This window comes from Mustela putorius, unplaced genomic scaffold (genome assembly GCF_011764305.1).
Source record: "Mustela putorius furo isolate JIRA1106 unplaced genomic scaffold, ASM1176430v1.1 tig00000788_pilon_pilon_pilon, whole genome shotgun sequence".
NCBI lineage: Eukaryota > Metazoa > Chordata > Mammalia > Carnivora > Mustelidae > Mustela > Mustela putorius.
This window is the reverse complement of record NW_025421481.1, coordinates 4083149-4099203: the sequence shown is the minus strand read 5'-3', so window position 1 is coordinate 4099203 and position 16055 is coordinate 4083149. Positions and strand designations below refer to the sequence as shown.

At 42.5% G+C, this 16055-nt stretch overlaps 1 protein-coding gene across 1 annotated transcript in view; it reads left to right on the top strand.

Annotated features, from left to right (window-relative positions):
* The first annotated feature begins 372 nt into the window (after nt 1–372).
* DRAM1 (DNA damage regulated autophagy modulator 1) overlaps nt 373–16055 on the top strand; it is a 37498-nt gene continuing 21815 nt past the window's right edge. The window contains exon 1 of the mRNA XM_004742982.3: nt 373–839. Within this exon, the coding sequence (XP_004743039.1) occupies nt 709–839 (131 nt within the window). The 5' untranslated portion in view covers nt 373–708. The remainder of the gene's footprint in view (nt 840–16055) is intronic.

Genomic DNA, 16055 nt, shown 5'->3' with positions numbered 1-16055 from the left:
CCATCGAGGTGGGTGCCCCGTCCGTGGCCCAGGAGTTGGTGGCGAACGTCGCCACACACTTCTGTCCGGATCCGTGCAGCAGCGGCAGGATGGGCTGGATGTCGCCACGCCGCGGCCACACTCTCAAGCCGCGACGGGCAGCCGGTGGGACCACGGAAGGGAAGCCCCCCGGGGTTCGAGGCCCCAAACCCCGGAAACCCCCAGGGAAGGAGGGCCCGGGGGGGGGGGAGGGAGCTGTTCGTTTGTCCCGAGTTTCGCAAGAGCCGGGGGCGGGGGGGGCGGCGGGGCGGGCGGGGGCGGCCGGGCGGGCGGGGACGGCCCCCGGGCACCCCCGCCCGCCCCTGCAGACCCCTGCCGAGTCCGAACCAAAAGCGAAAGGAGCCCGGCGCCGCGTCCCCGCCGCTCCCACTTCGCGGCCGCGGGGAGGTCGCCGCGCGCCTCCAAGCCGCTTTGTGACTTCACTGGTTTCGCAACAAGCCCGGGCGGCCCGCGCCCCACCCACCCCCCGGCCGCCCTCCCGCCTGCCTGCCTCGCCGCCCGCCGCCTCGCTCCGCTCTCCGCGCTTCCTTCGGTCCGGGGCCGGGCCTGCCCAGCCGTCGCGGAGCCTCCGGTCCGGCCGCCGCCTGCGGGCCAGCACGTGCGCGACTCCCGCGCCCCGCGTCCCGCGCCCGGCCCCGCAGAGCGTAGCGCCCTCCCGGCGGCCGCGCGATGCTGTGCTTCCTGAGGGGAATGGCCTTCGTGCCCTTCCTCCTGGTGACCTGGTCGTCCGCCGCCTTCATCATCTCCTACGTGGTCGCGGTGCTCTCCGGGCACGTCAACCCCTTCCTCCCCTACATCAGGTGAGGCCCGGCCGCGCAGAGGGGCCTGGGGGCAGAGCTGCCCGCGGGGAGGGAAGGGCCCGGACCCGGCGGCGGGGGTTGTCTTGCAGGGAGAGTCACATCTGACGACGAGGGGCGCGCGCTCCCGCCTGCCAGGACCCGGAGGGAGGCAGCGGGTGCAGAGCCCAGAGCGGTTCTGACTTCACCCTGGACATTGAACACAGAACCCAGTGCCGTCGGGGTGGTGGTGGTGGTGGTGGTGGTGCTCAGGATAGACAGTAGAACTTCAGACGGACCGTGGGACACAATCCTTCCAAGATGCTTCTGGAGCGGCGGTACTGAAACACTGGGGCCTGATGGATGCCATTTTTTGAGAGTGTAAGAGGCAGATCCTGGTGTATGCTAAAACCGCTCACATACTTCGCTTCCACTTCCCAACATCCTCGTGATGGATGTCCGGCTTATTTTTCATGCAAGGAAACGAAGGATGAGCAGTCGTTGAAATTTCATCAGTGTAACACTGATTCCTGTCACAGATAGGAATGGTGGAAGCAGAATTCACACCCAGATCCATCCAACCCAAAAGGACACTGTGTCACCTCCAGGTCTTTGGGAGTTAAGCTTAAGCTCTTCTGGGGGGAGCTTCCCAGGATCCCCTTGGGGTACAGCGCCCACAAAGTCAGAGCCCTCAAACTGTCAGTAACTTATGACATATCTCGCGTTGTCATTACACCATTTCTTTTTTCATAAGTTTTGGCCTCACCATTCCTGAGGGGTCACTTCATCGGTGCCCAGGACGTCTCAGTCCTTTTCAAATGGCTTCCAGCTCAGTGACTGGCCCCATGGCAACGGGTGTTCCTTAACCATTAGAACCATCCATCCTTATCCAAGTGCTGTGACCTGCACTGGTTGGTGAGGAAATAATAAAGTTGGTGACAACCAAGGTTTTGTTACCACTTTATGATTATAGAGACTGTAGGGCTTCTCCGTCTTGCAGCCATGCTGTGTGGTGAGCAATGTTCTGTAGTTTGTGGGCAGGGAAGGGGAAGGGAAGGTGAGGCAAGAAGAGACGAGAGTTTGAAGCAAGGAAGAGAGCAGTGCGAAGAATGCCGAGAACCAGTGGCGGTGTTGGTTTTGCCCACTCAAGAGTTGTTCCAGGCATCACGGAGACTTTCCCATCAGACCTTGTGCCCTGCCGAAACCTGGACTTGGCTTCTAGTGGCTCACCTCAGTCTGACATGGGGTTGTCTTGCTTCTTTTGATTCTGAAGCTAATAGATCCTCTTAGATTTGTATAAAAGGGACAAGTTTCTTTCCCTACAATGCTTTTTATTGAGAAAATAATAGCTGTCCCAGATCTAAAGGTCAGGAACACATAATATTTGATACTCATTGGTGGCGGGAGAGGGTGGAGAGTGTCAGAGGCAGGAGGGCTTGAATTTTTGTGGAGGGTCTGATACAGTTGTGGTTAATAGCACCACAGGCCGAACTTGAAATGGAAGACACTCAGAAATGGGGAGATGAGCTGAGATGAACCACTGGTGAGATGCTCAAATCACAGAGAGTCCAAAGAGTAGGTATTAAATTTAACAAGGAAAGGAAGCCTTTCGGAAAAGCAGAAGTTAAGGAGAAAAAGGCTGGAGATTGTCACATCCTTGCCATGAGCCAGCAGCCTCTAAACAACACATGTTTTGCTTGCCCACATGTGCTGGGGACTTTTAGGTTGTTTGCTCTCTCTGCCTACTTGAGGAGCTGGAGGATTCCATTGTCTCCGCCCCGCCTAGAAAACCAAGTCACAGAAGCAAAGGCAAGATTTAGATTAAGAACAAGATACCAGGAAGTGATGGGAGTAACGCCAGATTTATCCGTTTGGCCCCAGAAATGTTTAACCTTATCTCCTATAACTCATGTCTGTTGTCATGGCCTCCCCTTCTCCCTGACCACCACTCCCTTCACTTTCCTCTGACTGCACTGGCCTCCTTCCTGTGTCTTGAGCCTGTCAGAAACGCTACCTCCTCATGACCTCTGCCCTGGCTATTCCTCTGCCGGAATGCTCTCCCTCCAGAAATTATCAGGCTTTCTCCCTGACCACCACCTCTTGTCAGGTATTGGTGAGGCCTGTCGCCCTATTTAAAACTGCTGGCGAGCACTCTCGATCCCCGTATCTAGTCTAATTATTCTAATTACTTACCATAGCATCTTCTAACAAATTATATACTTTATCTGTCTTCCTTCACTGGAATATAAGATCCATGAGGGCTTTCAATATTTGTTGAATTAATATTTCTTGGGCACTCATTTTCAATATAGTTATTTTTCCCCCTCGGGCCATATCCTTTGAGGGAAGGCTTGATAAGATCATTGGTCACTGATCAGTGATTTGGATGTATTCAGGATGCTTCCCTTTTATGTGATGACCTTGTTCAACCAATCTGATATTCTGACATTTCTTAATGTTAACCCCCCCCTTTTTTTAACAACGAAGAACACTTTATTTTTTAAAGATTTATTTATTTGGGAGAGAGTGAGAGCACTCACGTGGAAATGGTGGGGAGGGGCACAGGGAGAGAGAATCCCTAAGCAGACTCCCTGCTGAGCGGGGAGCCTCCTCCGCACTCAGTCCTAGGACCTGAGATTGTGACTTGAGCCAAAATCAAGAGTCAGCCGCTTAACCAACTGAGCCACCCGGGTGCCTCCCAAATGTGAACACTTCAAATAAGAGCCATTGCGTTTTATAAGAACCATTATCCTGGGAGGACCTCTTTCCAATGTGACATTGAAACTTAGCTTCCTCATCACATATCTTCTTCAGGATAACATTGTTATCCTGTAGCATATTGACTGACTTCCTATCAAAAATTAAATTAGAGGCATGCGATTCAAGCAGCCACTAGATTTAACAAGCTGGAATAGCATAGTGCAATGTTTCTGTATTAGGAAACCATTAATGCCCGTGAAGTTTTCAAAATGAATGACAAGTAAAAGTCAACCTGAAAGGATTATTTTAATTTTTACAAGGCCACACCCACATTCTTGAGTATAATCATACTTAATTTGTTATAGTTTCTTATAGTCCCTCTGTGACCAAATCTCCGAGGCTATCTTGAATCAGCTTTACTTATCAACTCCTCCCAGCTGATAAGCCACTCCCTTTTGTATCTTCTTCTTGGCCTGTGTCTCATGCTTCCAGTATATTCAATGGCCCTTTATTTTTAAAGTTTTGTCAGTTCTGCATCCTGATTGCTTTTATTAACCTAGTCTCATTTTTTGTGCAAATACTGTTTACTGGGTAGATTGTGATCTTTGGCCACTCCCATTGTTCCTCCTCATGACCACAAACCTGCTCCGTGGTTGGTGACAAAAAACTCGGTCACCTAGAATTAAGCCACCTTAAAATGGAGACCAAAATGGTGTAGTAAACAAAGTAAAAGAGGCTGGGTCTTTAACTCCAGAAGTGAATATGAAAATGAGGGAAATCATTTTATCTTTCATTTGGTAAACAAGCATAAAATTTAGGTTAGCTTCACAATTAAGTGCTAGTTCCAACCTTGAACAAAATTCATTATAACGAACACATCTTTTAATGAAAAGCAAAATGAAAAGACAAAATTCTTAGGATAGACAAGTGGATTTTTTAAGGGAAGGAACTTTCCAAGACAGTTTTATGATTATGTGAAGTCCTTGATTTCGCATTTGTCTTGTGAAGGGAGATACGAAGAGGCTCATTTTTGCAGAAATATTATATGGCTTCACTTTTCCCAATGATCATTCCTAATCTGTGTGTAAGGATATTGATCTTGATTATTGTCTGTTTCTCACAGAGAAGTTTTATGAGGCTAGAGATTTAGGGTGTGTTCACTGCTGCATCCCTTGCATTTATGACCGTGCCAGACAGCTAGTAGTTGCTTAGTAAATATTGGTTGAATGCTAAGATAGGTTATGCCTGATGGGCCTGCTTTTGTTAAGTGTTCTGTTAATCTTGTCAGGTTCCCGTCAGTTATTAACTGATTCTGCCAGGGTTCACTGTTCATTAACTTGGGCTGCCCCGTTCCAGCTGTTCTCCAACACCACCTGTCGGCTTCATGAAATTCTGCATGTTTTATGAGATTTGCAGCCTCACTGTGTAGTCCATTTGACTTACATTGTTGGATATTATCCATCGTGGTGAATCAAGGTATCAACTTTGGAGCAGGTAACTTTGGTTAGAATACAATTCCACCGAGTGCCCTCGCTGTAGGACCTTGGGCAGGTTACTTATTTCTGCTTTTCTATGGGTCAGTGATAGCACATCCCTCAGGAATTATCGTGTGAACTCACTTAGAACTCATTCACACCCTGGTGCAAGAACACAAGTTCTCTGTAAGCATTTGTATTATCAAAGGACCAGTCCACCTTGGTCTGTATAGATGCTAGGCTTAAGTAGGAAAAGACGTTTGGTTGAGGGCTAATTTCATAAGTAATCAGTTTATTTGTGATTATAGCACAAATTTTCTTTTTAATTTTATTTTTTAAGTAATCTTTACACCCAAAATGGGACTTGAATTCACAACCCCAAGATCAAGAGTTTCATGCTCTATCCATCGAGCCAGCCAGGTGCCCCTATAGTAGAAGTTTTCTTTTCTTTTCTTTTTTTTTTTAAAGATTTTATTTATTTATTTGTCAGAGAGAGAGCAAGTGAGAGCGAGCACAGGCAGACAGAATGGAAGGCAGAGGACGCTGGGATCATGACCTGAGCCGAAGGCAGCCGCTTAACCAACTGAGCCACCCAGGCGTCCCAGTAGAAGTTTTCTTAATCAGTTTCAATCAACTTGCTGAATTAACTGCTAACCTCATTCTCTCAAAAATACACTGACTGAAGCCCGTGGTCCCTAACAGCCTCTCCCAGCACTGGCCACTCTGGGCTGCTTGCTGTCTTCTCTCACCTGTTTCTTTGTACGCTTATCCAGTGTCAGCTGTGTTTGTTCCCAAATGTGTTTATGCCAGTTGTATTTTTTTTAATTGTAATTATGTGATTTAACTCACTGTACATAAACTGTGGATCTGTGAATGCAAAAAAAGAATTGTAATTTTAAAGAAAACTCTGTTGAATGCTTTAAGAAGATTCAAAAGAGACCGTTGTCAAAAATTGCAGTGTTTATGACAAATGTAAAGACTAACAAAAAGCAATTAAAAAAACTAGAAGGATTCTGCACTCAGATTGCTTCAAAAGTATCTTTAATATTCCCTTCCACTTTAAAGAACCCAAAACTAGAAATGAGATCATTCAAAGTAGATGTGGTTTATATACCAGGGAGACACACAGTGGACTGGTACTCACATAACGGCCTTGGCCCCGTCAACAGGTAGGCAAATGAATGTGCATACATTTATTTGCTTGTTGGTGTATGTAGCCACATAATTTTTCTTTGTATCCACCTAATTTTTGATGACGTCTGCCTTAACCAACTTTTTTGATTACTAACTACATTGCATTTCAGGCAATTGTGATTTTTGCTTCCATTTCAGCCGTAATTGTGGGGTCCAGATATTTATAGCAGATTGTCAACAATAGCCAAACTATGGAAGCAGCCCAGATATGCATCAACTGATGAATGGATAAAGAAGATCCAGTATATATACACAATGGAAAATTACTCAGCCATCAAAAAGAATGAAATCTTGCCATTTGCAATGACATAGATGGAGCTGAAGTATATTATGCCAAGTGAAATAAGTCAGTCAGAGAAAGACAAATATACCATATGATCTCACTCATATGTGGCATTTAAGAAAGAAAGCAGATGATTATACGGGAAGGGGAAAGAAGAAAAGGAGAGAGGGAAACAAGCCATAAGAAACTTTTTTTTTTTTTTTTTTTTTTAGAAAATGAAGAACTATAGTGTAGAAATAAATGGTAAACCTGAACCCAACATCCTAGGAATCCTAGGGATTTCTTATTTCTTTACATGTTCATACAAATTTTACATGTTTATATACTAATACATTTCCACGTTTGTATTTACATATATGTGTTTATAAAATTGGGTTCACTCCTACATATTATTTTAAATGTATGTATTTATTTATTTATTTAGTGAGGTGTTACGTTAGTTTCAGCTGTATAATCTAGTCATTCAATGATTCTGCATATTACTCCCATGTTCATCAGGTAAGTGTAGTCATCATCTGTCACCAAACATTATTACAATATTATTGACTCTATTCCCTGTGCTATACTTTTCATCTCTGTGACTTATTTATTTTGTAACTGGAATTTTGTATCTCTCGATCCCCTTATCTATTTTGGATCATACTTTTTTCACTTCTGTTTGTTTTGTTACAAATATGCAGTTTTCCAGTAACAATAACTTGTGAAGGTATATTTTACAGTTTTAAAATAAAAATGTAATAATCATAGAGAAAAGGTCAGAAATACAGAAACAAAAAATGCGTATTTCAAATCTCAACTTTCTACAACTATATCCAATATTATTGGCGTGATTTGCTTAGTTTTGGACTCTATTTACGTAGTGACTCAATTATATCTAATATATATGAGCAGGGATACAAAGTGCCCAGGGTTCATCGGTACAATCCATATAATACCTCATCCCTCATATAATACCTATCACCTCATGTAAGGTATATGTAAGTTTATATGTGAGCATTTTGATAAACATTTTTTATACTATTAAGACCATGTCACATACAGTGTTGATGCCTGCATTTCATCATTTACCCCCATATTATGACAATGTCCCACCATAAGAAACTCTTAATGATAGAGAACAAACTGAGGGTTCGTGGTGGGAGGTCGGGGGGAGAGGGGCTGGATGGGGGATGGGTATAAGGAGAGCACTTGTTCTGATGAGCACTGAGCGTTGTCTGTAAGTGATCAATCACTGAATTCTACTCCAGAAGACAGTAATATTGCACTGTATGTTAACTGCCTAAAATTAAAGAAAACAAACAATCAAAAAGCCGTGGGGTCCAGGATAATAAATAACAGATAATGGGGTCTGTGTGTATAAAGTCACATATTCTGACATGACGTTAATGACACCTCAGTCTTTACAATGGGTTGATTATTACTTCATAGTATCTTTAAACCACTGTATCATAAGGATGAAAAGGTGAGCTTTGCCGTCAAAAACTTTTAGCTAGAAAAGTATCATCCTTGAAATGAAAATTTAGAGCTTCACATTTTCTTCAAAAAAAAAAAAATTATCCAAATTAGTTAATCCTAAGAAATGCATAATAAGAAAATTGAAGATCCCAAACTTTCACAGCTCAAAAATTAATTGAGGTGACAGATGCAGTGTTATTTGGTTTCTGAGTCAACTATAAATATGTGTAATTTCTCCTCTGTTTAAATTTTCCATTGTCATTGGATTACATAAATTTTTTTTCAAGAAAAATAAAATTGGGAATGTTTTTCTTCAGTTATTCCTACTTCTAAAAAGACAGAGTATTGCTCAAAAGTCTGTTGCAAGACTGACAGTTTTTAAATATAAGGTCTTAATTTCAACTTAAAAAAAAAAAAGAGTGCTCTACTCAGGGGTCCTCCTTACCTGACAGTAATTGCATTTCAGTCCCTCAGGTATCTGTGTTATAGACACAGTTCTTGCCAGGACATCTTACTATGGTTCCAGATGCGAACCTGGCTGTAGTTACATAGCACTTCAAACTCACATGGAAATAATATGTTTTCATAAAAAGAAATGTAAAATAGCACAGCAGGGAAGAGTTTCTAAGTTGTGTCCACTGAAATCAGACAACTCTAGGTGGATTGGCTTTGCCATGTACAGCCTGTGGCCTTGAGCGAATTACTTTTCTACGACTCCATTTCCTCATCTTTAGGATGAAGATACACTAAGTACTTGCTTTACAAAGTTGTGAAGACCAAGTAAGATGTGCCTGGCTGAGCGTAAGGGCTGAGGAAATGTTAATTTTAAAATTTCTTTTGTAATATTAGCAGCCGTAGTCCAAGCGGGGTTGGTTTTCTAGAGACTTCTCTCAGAAAACTTTCTAAATGTGCCCTCTTATCACCTCCGGCTTCATTACCACCGTGGCCCCAGCCGCTGTCATCTCTTGACAAACTACTGAAATAGCTTCCTAACCGTTTCTCATTGGTCCACGCTTGCCTTTCTACAGCCTTTTCACAACATTCTGTAAAAACATCAATCAACTTCGTATCACTTCCCAATGCTTAGCCCTCAACGGCTTCCTATCATCTCAGAATGACATTCAGAGTCCTCACCATGACCCTGGGGCTCCCCCGAACTCCTCTCCCCATCTGTGCGCATATGAGCGTGCACATACACACACAAGACACTCTCTCTCTCTCTCTTGCTCACTCTTCTCCGGCCACACCCGCTTCCTTACAGTTCCTCTGATACATTGCCACCTTAAGGCCTTTGACTTTGCTGTTCCTCTGCTTGTAAATTTCCTGGTCCAAATATTCCTCCTCATCCAGATGTCTGTTCAAGTCCACTTCCCAGAGTACCCTGTCTCAAGCGGGTGGCTCACCCTTCTCTGAGTCCTGTATCCAACTTACCTTTTCTTCACAGCATTCGTCATGCTGGACTCTTTTTTTATATTGCCCTCCACAGATTAGAAGGTCCATGAAGGAGAGGCTTTTTCTGTGTTACCTGTCACTACATTCGCCATGCCTAGGTTGTGTTGAAGGCAGCCAGTAACTATGTATTGAGTCAACAGATCCTTGAATTTTGTGTTAGATATTAAGCTTCTTGAAGGCTAGTGAGTTGTCTTTTTGTCTTTGTGTCCCCATCACCTGGCACAGTTTCCAACACTTAACAATTAAGAAAAAAAGTTGTTGGGACACCTGGGCGGCTCAGTCAATTAAGCACCTGACTCTTGATTTTGGCTTGGGTCATGACCTCAGGGTTGTGGGACCTAACCTGGTGTCGGGCTCCCTGCTGGGTGTGGAGGCTGCTTGAGATTCTCTCTCTTACTCTGCCCACCAACCTGCCACCCCTGCCAATTTTTTTTTTCTTTTTGTGAACAAAGAGGGAACTTGGACTGATAGAAGGGGGGGGCAATTTGCATATAGGTGGGGTGAGAATGGAGTGAGTTGTTTGCATTTATGAGTGGGAAATTATTTAAGTTTAAGTTTAAAAAAGGTTGATATAGCTATATATATGGTGCTTCCCACTTCAGGAGAGTCATCAGCAAATGGAGCTGCCAAAAACTTAACCCTAATTAAAAGTATCTAATAAAGTATAATGGCTTTTTATTATCATACTTCTTCCCTTCCGTTTATTATATGTAAATATTGTGAAGATAAAGGAAATAACAGTCTCCCTTATTTTGGTACATTCAGTGTCTTCAGGTTCTAAGTCCTAATTAATTTTTCCAAGCAATGGGTCCAGAATTTTAGGACAATCTAAAAAACCTCAGTCTGGGCAAGCAGATAATTTTGCATACTGTCAGCTTGTCGGACCCACCCTCCCCCATAAGCCATGACTCCAGGCTTTGGAATGATAAAATTACTTGTATCTAGTGATTTAGAGAATAGCATTCCATCAAGCTTATATTATCATGTAGGTCTTCTTTGCATTGTTTTCATTCCTTTGAGCATCAAATGATTATGCACTGGTGTAAAATCATAAATTAGTATGGAGAAGGATGTTAGACAACTTGGAATTTTCCATGGTGAACTTAGTTTGTAGATATATAAGTGCAGGAAATACAGATGTAATTCGATTTCCTAAACACAATCCAACCCTAGAAACAACTGTCTATGAACAACAGCCTCAACAGCTTCTGAGACACATGCAAATGAAAAATTACTTCCTATCTCTGTTGCAGTTTCCAAGAAGTGTGTTATTTATAAGGAGGCAAGTGAGGAGGTAGCAGGGGTGGGGGGGATGGGGCGGGGCCAGAACCACGTTGCTTAAGCCGTATGGTACAGAATCATGTGGTGGGAGTTGGGTGGGGAGACTCTTTTGCAAGGCTGGGAAGCAATTAGTTTCACCTCTTACTCATTCTCCAGTTTCCTGAATAAGCACCCAAGTATAGCTATGCCAACCAAATACTACTACCTCTGCCTTTGCACAGTGAGATCATTTAGTTTGAGCTTTAAAAAATAAAAATAAAAGGAGTCTATCTACAGCTTGGTAGCCCCTGGGTGTTGTGCTCATCTGGAATCCAATGTCAGGCAGAAGACGTGATGTGATATTTATTAATGATGTAACATATTAGCTCAGAGACTGAAAGACTTAAAAGAACATTTTAAGGTAAAAGAGCCGTTTCGTTTTTATTGATGATAATGGGCAACCACTGCTATTCTTTTTTTTTTTTAATTAAAGTATTAACATACAGTGTCATACTAGTTTCAGGTGTACAGTATAGTGACTCAACAGTTCTTTTTTTTTTTTTTTAAGATTTTATTTATTTATTTGACAGAGATCACAAGTAGGCAGAGAGGCAGGCAGAAAGAGAGAGAGGGAAGCAGGCTCCCAGCTGAGCAGAGAGCCGGATGCGGGGCTCGATCCCAGGACCCTGAGATCGTGACCTGAGCCGAAGGCAGAGGCTTAACCCACTGAGCCACCCAGGCACCTCTAGTGACTCAACAATTCTATACATTACTCAGTGCTTATCAAAATAAGTGTACTCTTAATCTATTTCACCCATCCCCCCACTTACCTCCCTTCTGGCAACCACCAATTTCTTCTCTGTATTTAGGAGTCTGGTTTTTTGTTTGGTTTGTCTCTTTTTTTTTATTTGCTTTGTTTCTTAAATTCTATATATGAATGAAATCATATGGAATGTGTCTTTCTCTGTCTTATTTGTGTCACTTAGCATTATACCTTCTAGGTCCATCTGTGTTGTTGCAAATGGCAAGCTCTCATTCCTTTTAATGGCCGAGTAATATTCACCTGTGTGTGTGTAGCCCATATCTCGTTTATCTGATCAGTAGACACTTGGGTTGCTTCCATATCTTGGCAATTGTAAATAATGCTGCAACAAACATAGGGTGCATATATTTTTGCGAATTAGTGTTTTCGTTTTCTTTGGGTAAGTACCCAGTAATGAAATTACTGGATTGTATGGTAATTCTATTTGTAAGTTTTTGAGGAACCTCCATATTGTTTTCCACAGTGGCTGCACCAGTTTACATTCCCACCAATAGTGCAAGAGGGTTTCCTTTTTTTCACATCCTTACCAACACTTATTTCTTGTCTTTTTAATTCTAGTCATTCTGACAGGTGTGAAGTAATATCTCATTGTAGTTTTGATTTGCATTTCCCTGATGATAAGGGATGTTGAATATCTTTTCATGTGTTTGTTGGCCATTTGTATGTCTTCCTTGGGAAGCTGTCTATTCATGTCTTCTGCCCATTTTTAATTAGGTTTTTTTCCCTTGGTGTTGAGTTATATAATCTCTCTCTCTCTCTCTCTCTATATATATATATATATATTTGTATTTGTGTTTATATTTATTCTTTATATATTTTGAAATATTAACTACTTACAGGATATATCCCATTCAGTAAGTGGTTTATTGATGGTTTCCTTTCCTGTGCAAAAGCTTTTTATTTGGGAGTAGTCTCAAATGGTTTAATTTTGCTGTGTAAGAACTTCTAAAAAGTGTCACATCTTTATTTGCTGCATGGAAAATTTTCTTAAATATCCTTGTGGAAGGGGTGCCTGGGTGGCTCAGTCAGTTAGTTAAACATCTGCCTTCAGCTCAGGTCGTGATTCCAGGGTCCTGGTATCCAGCCCCACATCGGGCTTCCTATTCAGCAGTAGGTAGCTCTTAAATATTTTGTTGATGGGCAGATACATTTCATGGTATTTGTGGAGCCAAATAAAAAAATTTTTTAAAAGATGGTTGCATTGAATCCAACAACTGGTTATGAATGCAGAACAGTAATATTTCCCCCCATTTTTGTAGTATAGTCACTGCTTATGTTATAGCCAAGTATAGGAATGTAGGCCCATTGGTACTCATGCACTGAGGGTAGGTGTTGTAGTCTCTAAGCCTGAAAGAAAATCAGATTTATTACGATCATCAGTATTTATCAAAAATATTTTACAATTCAGTTATGGCATTTGAGGAGTTATGAGGTCTTGCCTGGTTTACACTTTGGTGTAAACTGGTACACTGGTGTACAAGAAAGGCGTGCTGATCTCTTTTCATTACTGTTGTGGTTCATTGCCATGCTGAGCTGGAGCCAGCTGATAAGTGCAGCTGAGAACCAACTTTGTACATTTCTTCCCAATTCAGTGTTCAGCGACCTACATGTTGGCAGCTTGAGCTTTGACATGTTGGGAGCATTTACACCATGGAAATTGGCCTGTTCTACCAATCAGGCTCCCTCCAGAGCTAGCTGTTAAACATTTAGCAGCCCATCAGTGTTCATTCTCTTACCCTACCCACAGTCATTCCAACTACTCTGTTCTTGCCTTCTTTAGAGCTCACAAGAGGCAGGGAGGCCAGGGAGTCAGATATCTGGAGTATGTTAACAACAAAATTTAACTTTTTTTTTTTAAGATTTTATTTATTTATTTGACAGAGAGAGAGAGAGAGATCACAAGTAGGCAGAGAAGCAGGCAGAGAGGAGGAAGCAGGCTTCCTGCTGAGCAGAGAGCCTGATGCGGGGCTCGATCCCAGGACCCTGGGACCATGACCTGAGCCGAAAGCAGAGGCTTAACCCACTGAGCCACCCAGGTGCCCCAAAATTTAACTTTTTAAATAACATTTTTATTGGCTTTATTCATGGATTCATGAATTGGGCAGCATCCAGTCTAACAGACAGAAAGGAGCTCTGAGGAACTGTACAAAATGAAAGACTTTTATAGGCAAAAGGGAGCAGGGCAAGAAGTTGTACTCAGCAAAAAGCCAACTGATTACTGCAAGCTTACTTTCCCTACAGGGGGCAGGGTCCTATCAGACAGATTACATAACTAATGCTGATCAGATGATTCCTGATAGACTGGTTAAAGGTTCCATTTCCAGGAGAGCTGGAACTGTCATTAAGTCTCAGTTTGGTGAGTTGCAGCTTGGCTTAAGCAACTCCATTTTGGGTCTGTTGATTCATCTCTTTAATAACCCCATGACCTTGAACAAATTATGTAACCTCTCTACTACCACTCCCTTCCTTATTAAAATGGGGTTGCAATAAGTCCTCAAGGTTGTGAGAGTAAAATGAAATGATGTAGGGTAACCACCTAACAGTGCCTGGTATGTAGTAAATGCTCAATAACTGATATTACTAGGTGTGCTTTGTTTTTTTTAAATATTTAATTCATTTATTTGACAGAGAGAGATCACAAGTAGACGGAGAGGCAAGCAGAGAGAGAGAGATAGAGGGACGGAGGCTTCCTGCTGAGCAGAGAGCCCGATGCGGGACTTGATCCCAGGACCCTGAGATCATGACCTGAGCCAAAGGCAGCGGCTTAACCCACTGAGCCACCCGGGCGCCCCCCTTTTTTTTAATTGCTAGTACCGAGTCATTCAACAAATAGATATGGAATGGCTATTTACAAAGTATTTTTGATTCTGCCTGCATGGTTTTATTTTATTTTAATTTTTTATTATTGTTATGTTTTAAGATTTTATTTATTTATTTGAGAGAGAGAGAGGGAGAAGGAGACAGACAGCATTAGCAGGGGGAGGGGTAGAGGGAGAAGGACAAGCAGACTCCCCGCTGTGCAGGGAAACCTGAACTGAGTCTAGATCCTGGACCCTGAGACCATGACCTGAGTGGAAGTCAGATGCTTACCAGCCTGAGGCAACCAGGCACCCTATATGGTTTTAAATGTACAGATAAAGAAGAATAAAGCACGACCCTAAAATTCCGAGCTTGCAGATCACATGTTTGATGTCATGGGACTGTACATCTGGGCCCTTGACATATGTCCTGCTTTGCTATCCATGGGCAGATAGTTTCAGAGTCTGGTCAGCTTATTTCCTGTCAGGGCATCTTCTTCCCTCCAATTACTTACCTATTACTTACCTGTTCCCATAAATATCCTCACCCTTCCATTTCCTTCCTTTATCCACAAATAAGCAAACAATCTCCCTGGCATGTGGCAGGTGCTCTCGGGCCCGTGATCACAAGTACTCTTGCATGACTCACCTGGAAGCTGCCTTTTTATATCCCGAGGCCAAGAACAGAAGGCTTGATTTCTATGTGAGATTTAATCTTTGGGCAAAATTCCTCCTGAGGGTAAAAGCTGTCTCTGCCTTTCTCCATTTCTGGTTCCTGTCCCCTCCTCTTCCCCATATTGTGTTCAGAAAGACATCCCACACCTTGTGTAGCCTTTTCCTCCTCAACACTTCTTTGGGGAGAAAAATGGTTATTTGTAGGAGAAATGATAACGTGAAATTCGAAGGCCTTCAGATTCTTACAGGTGCAAATGCCACTGATTGAAATAGGAATAGAAGTGTTTGCTGTAAGGGGCAGCCTTATGCTCTTCAAATATTAAGTGTACATAAAACCAAAAGACTCCTGTTGTGTTCTGCACAATGGGCTTCTCATGGAATTCCTGAGATCACTTGAAGTATGCCTCTTCAACATGATCAGTGTTTCAATACTTAAATTTCAGAGCTGTTTTAAAATGGGGAAACACTTAAGAACGGGTATGAATTGTTTCACATTGAGAACTCTTTGGCCATCAGCTTTAAACTAATGCTTTATGGGAGCAACGTGATTATGTAAAAATGTAAACCTTGGTATGAATGAGTAGAAAACAACACATCAAACACTACTTTCTCATTTAATTATTTTTTTTCCCAGCTCATTTAACTAATGAATTGATTAACTGCAACAGAAACTTGTCTTGTAGAAACTATTTCTTGTTAAAATACTTTATCATATACCTGATACCCTATTGTTTTCATAAAGTTCTACTAGGCATCAACGGTATTGCTCAGTTCCCTACCATCCTATTGTCAGCAGTGGAAACTCTTGTGGATAAATCAAATTATTAAAAAAATTAAATTATGTGTCTATGTATATTTAAAAAACAAATAGTTGCTTTTTCAAACTTGTTTTTAGACTCCCCCCCCCATTCAATTCTTTTTCTTTCTTTTAAGGTTTTATTTATTTATTTGACACAGAGAGAGACACAGTGAGAGAGGGAACACAAGCAGGGGAGTGGGAGAGGGAGAAGCAGGCTTCCCCCCTCAGGGAGCCCGATGTGGGGCTGGATCCCAGGACTCTGGGATCATGACTAGAGCCGAAGGCACATGCTTAAGGACTGAGCCACCCAGGTGCCCCATCACACT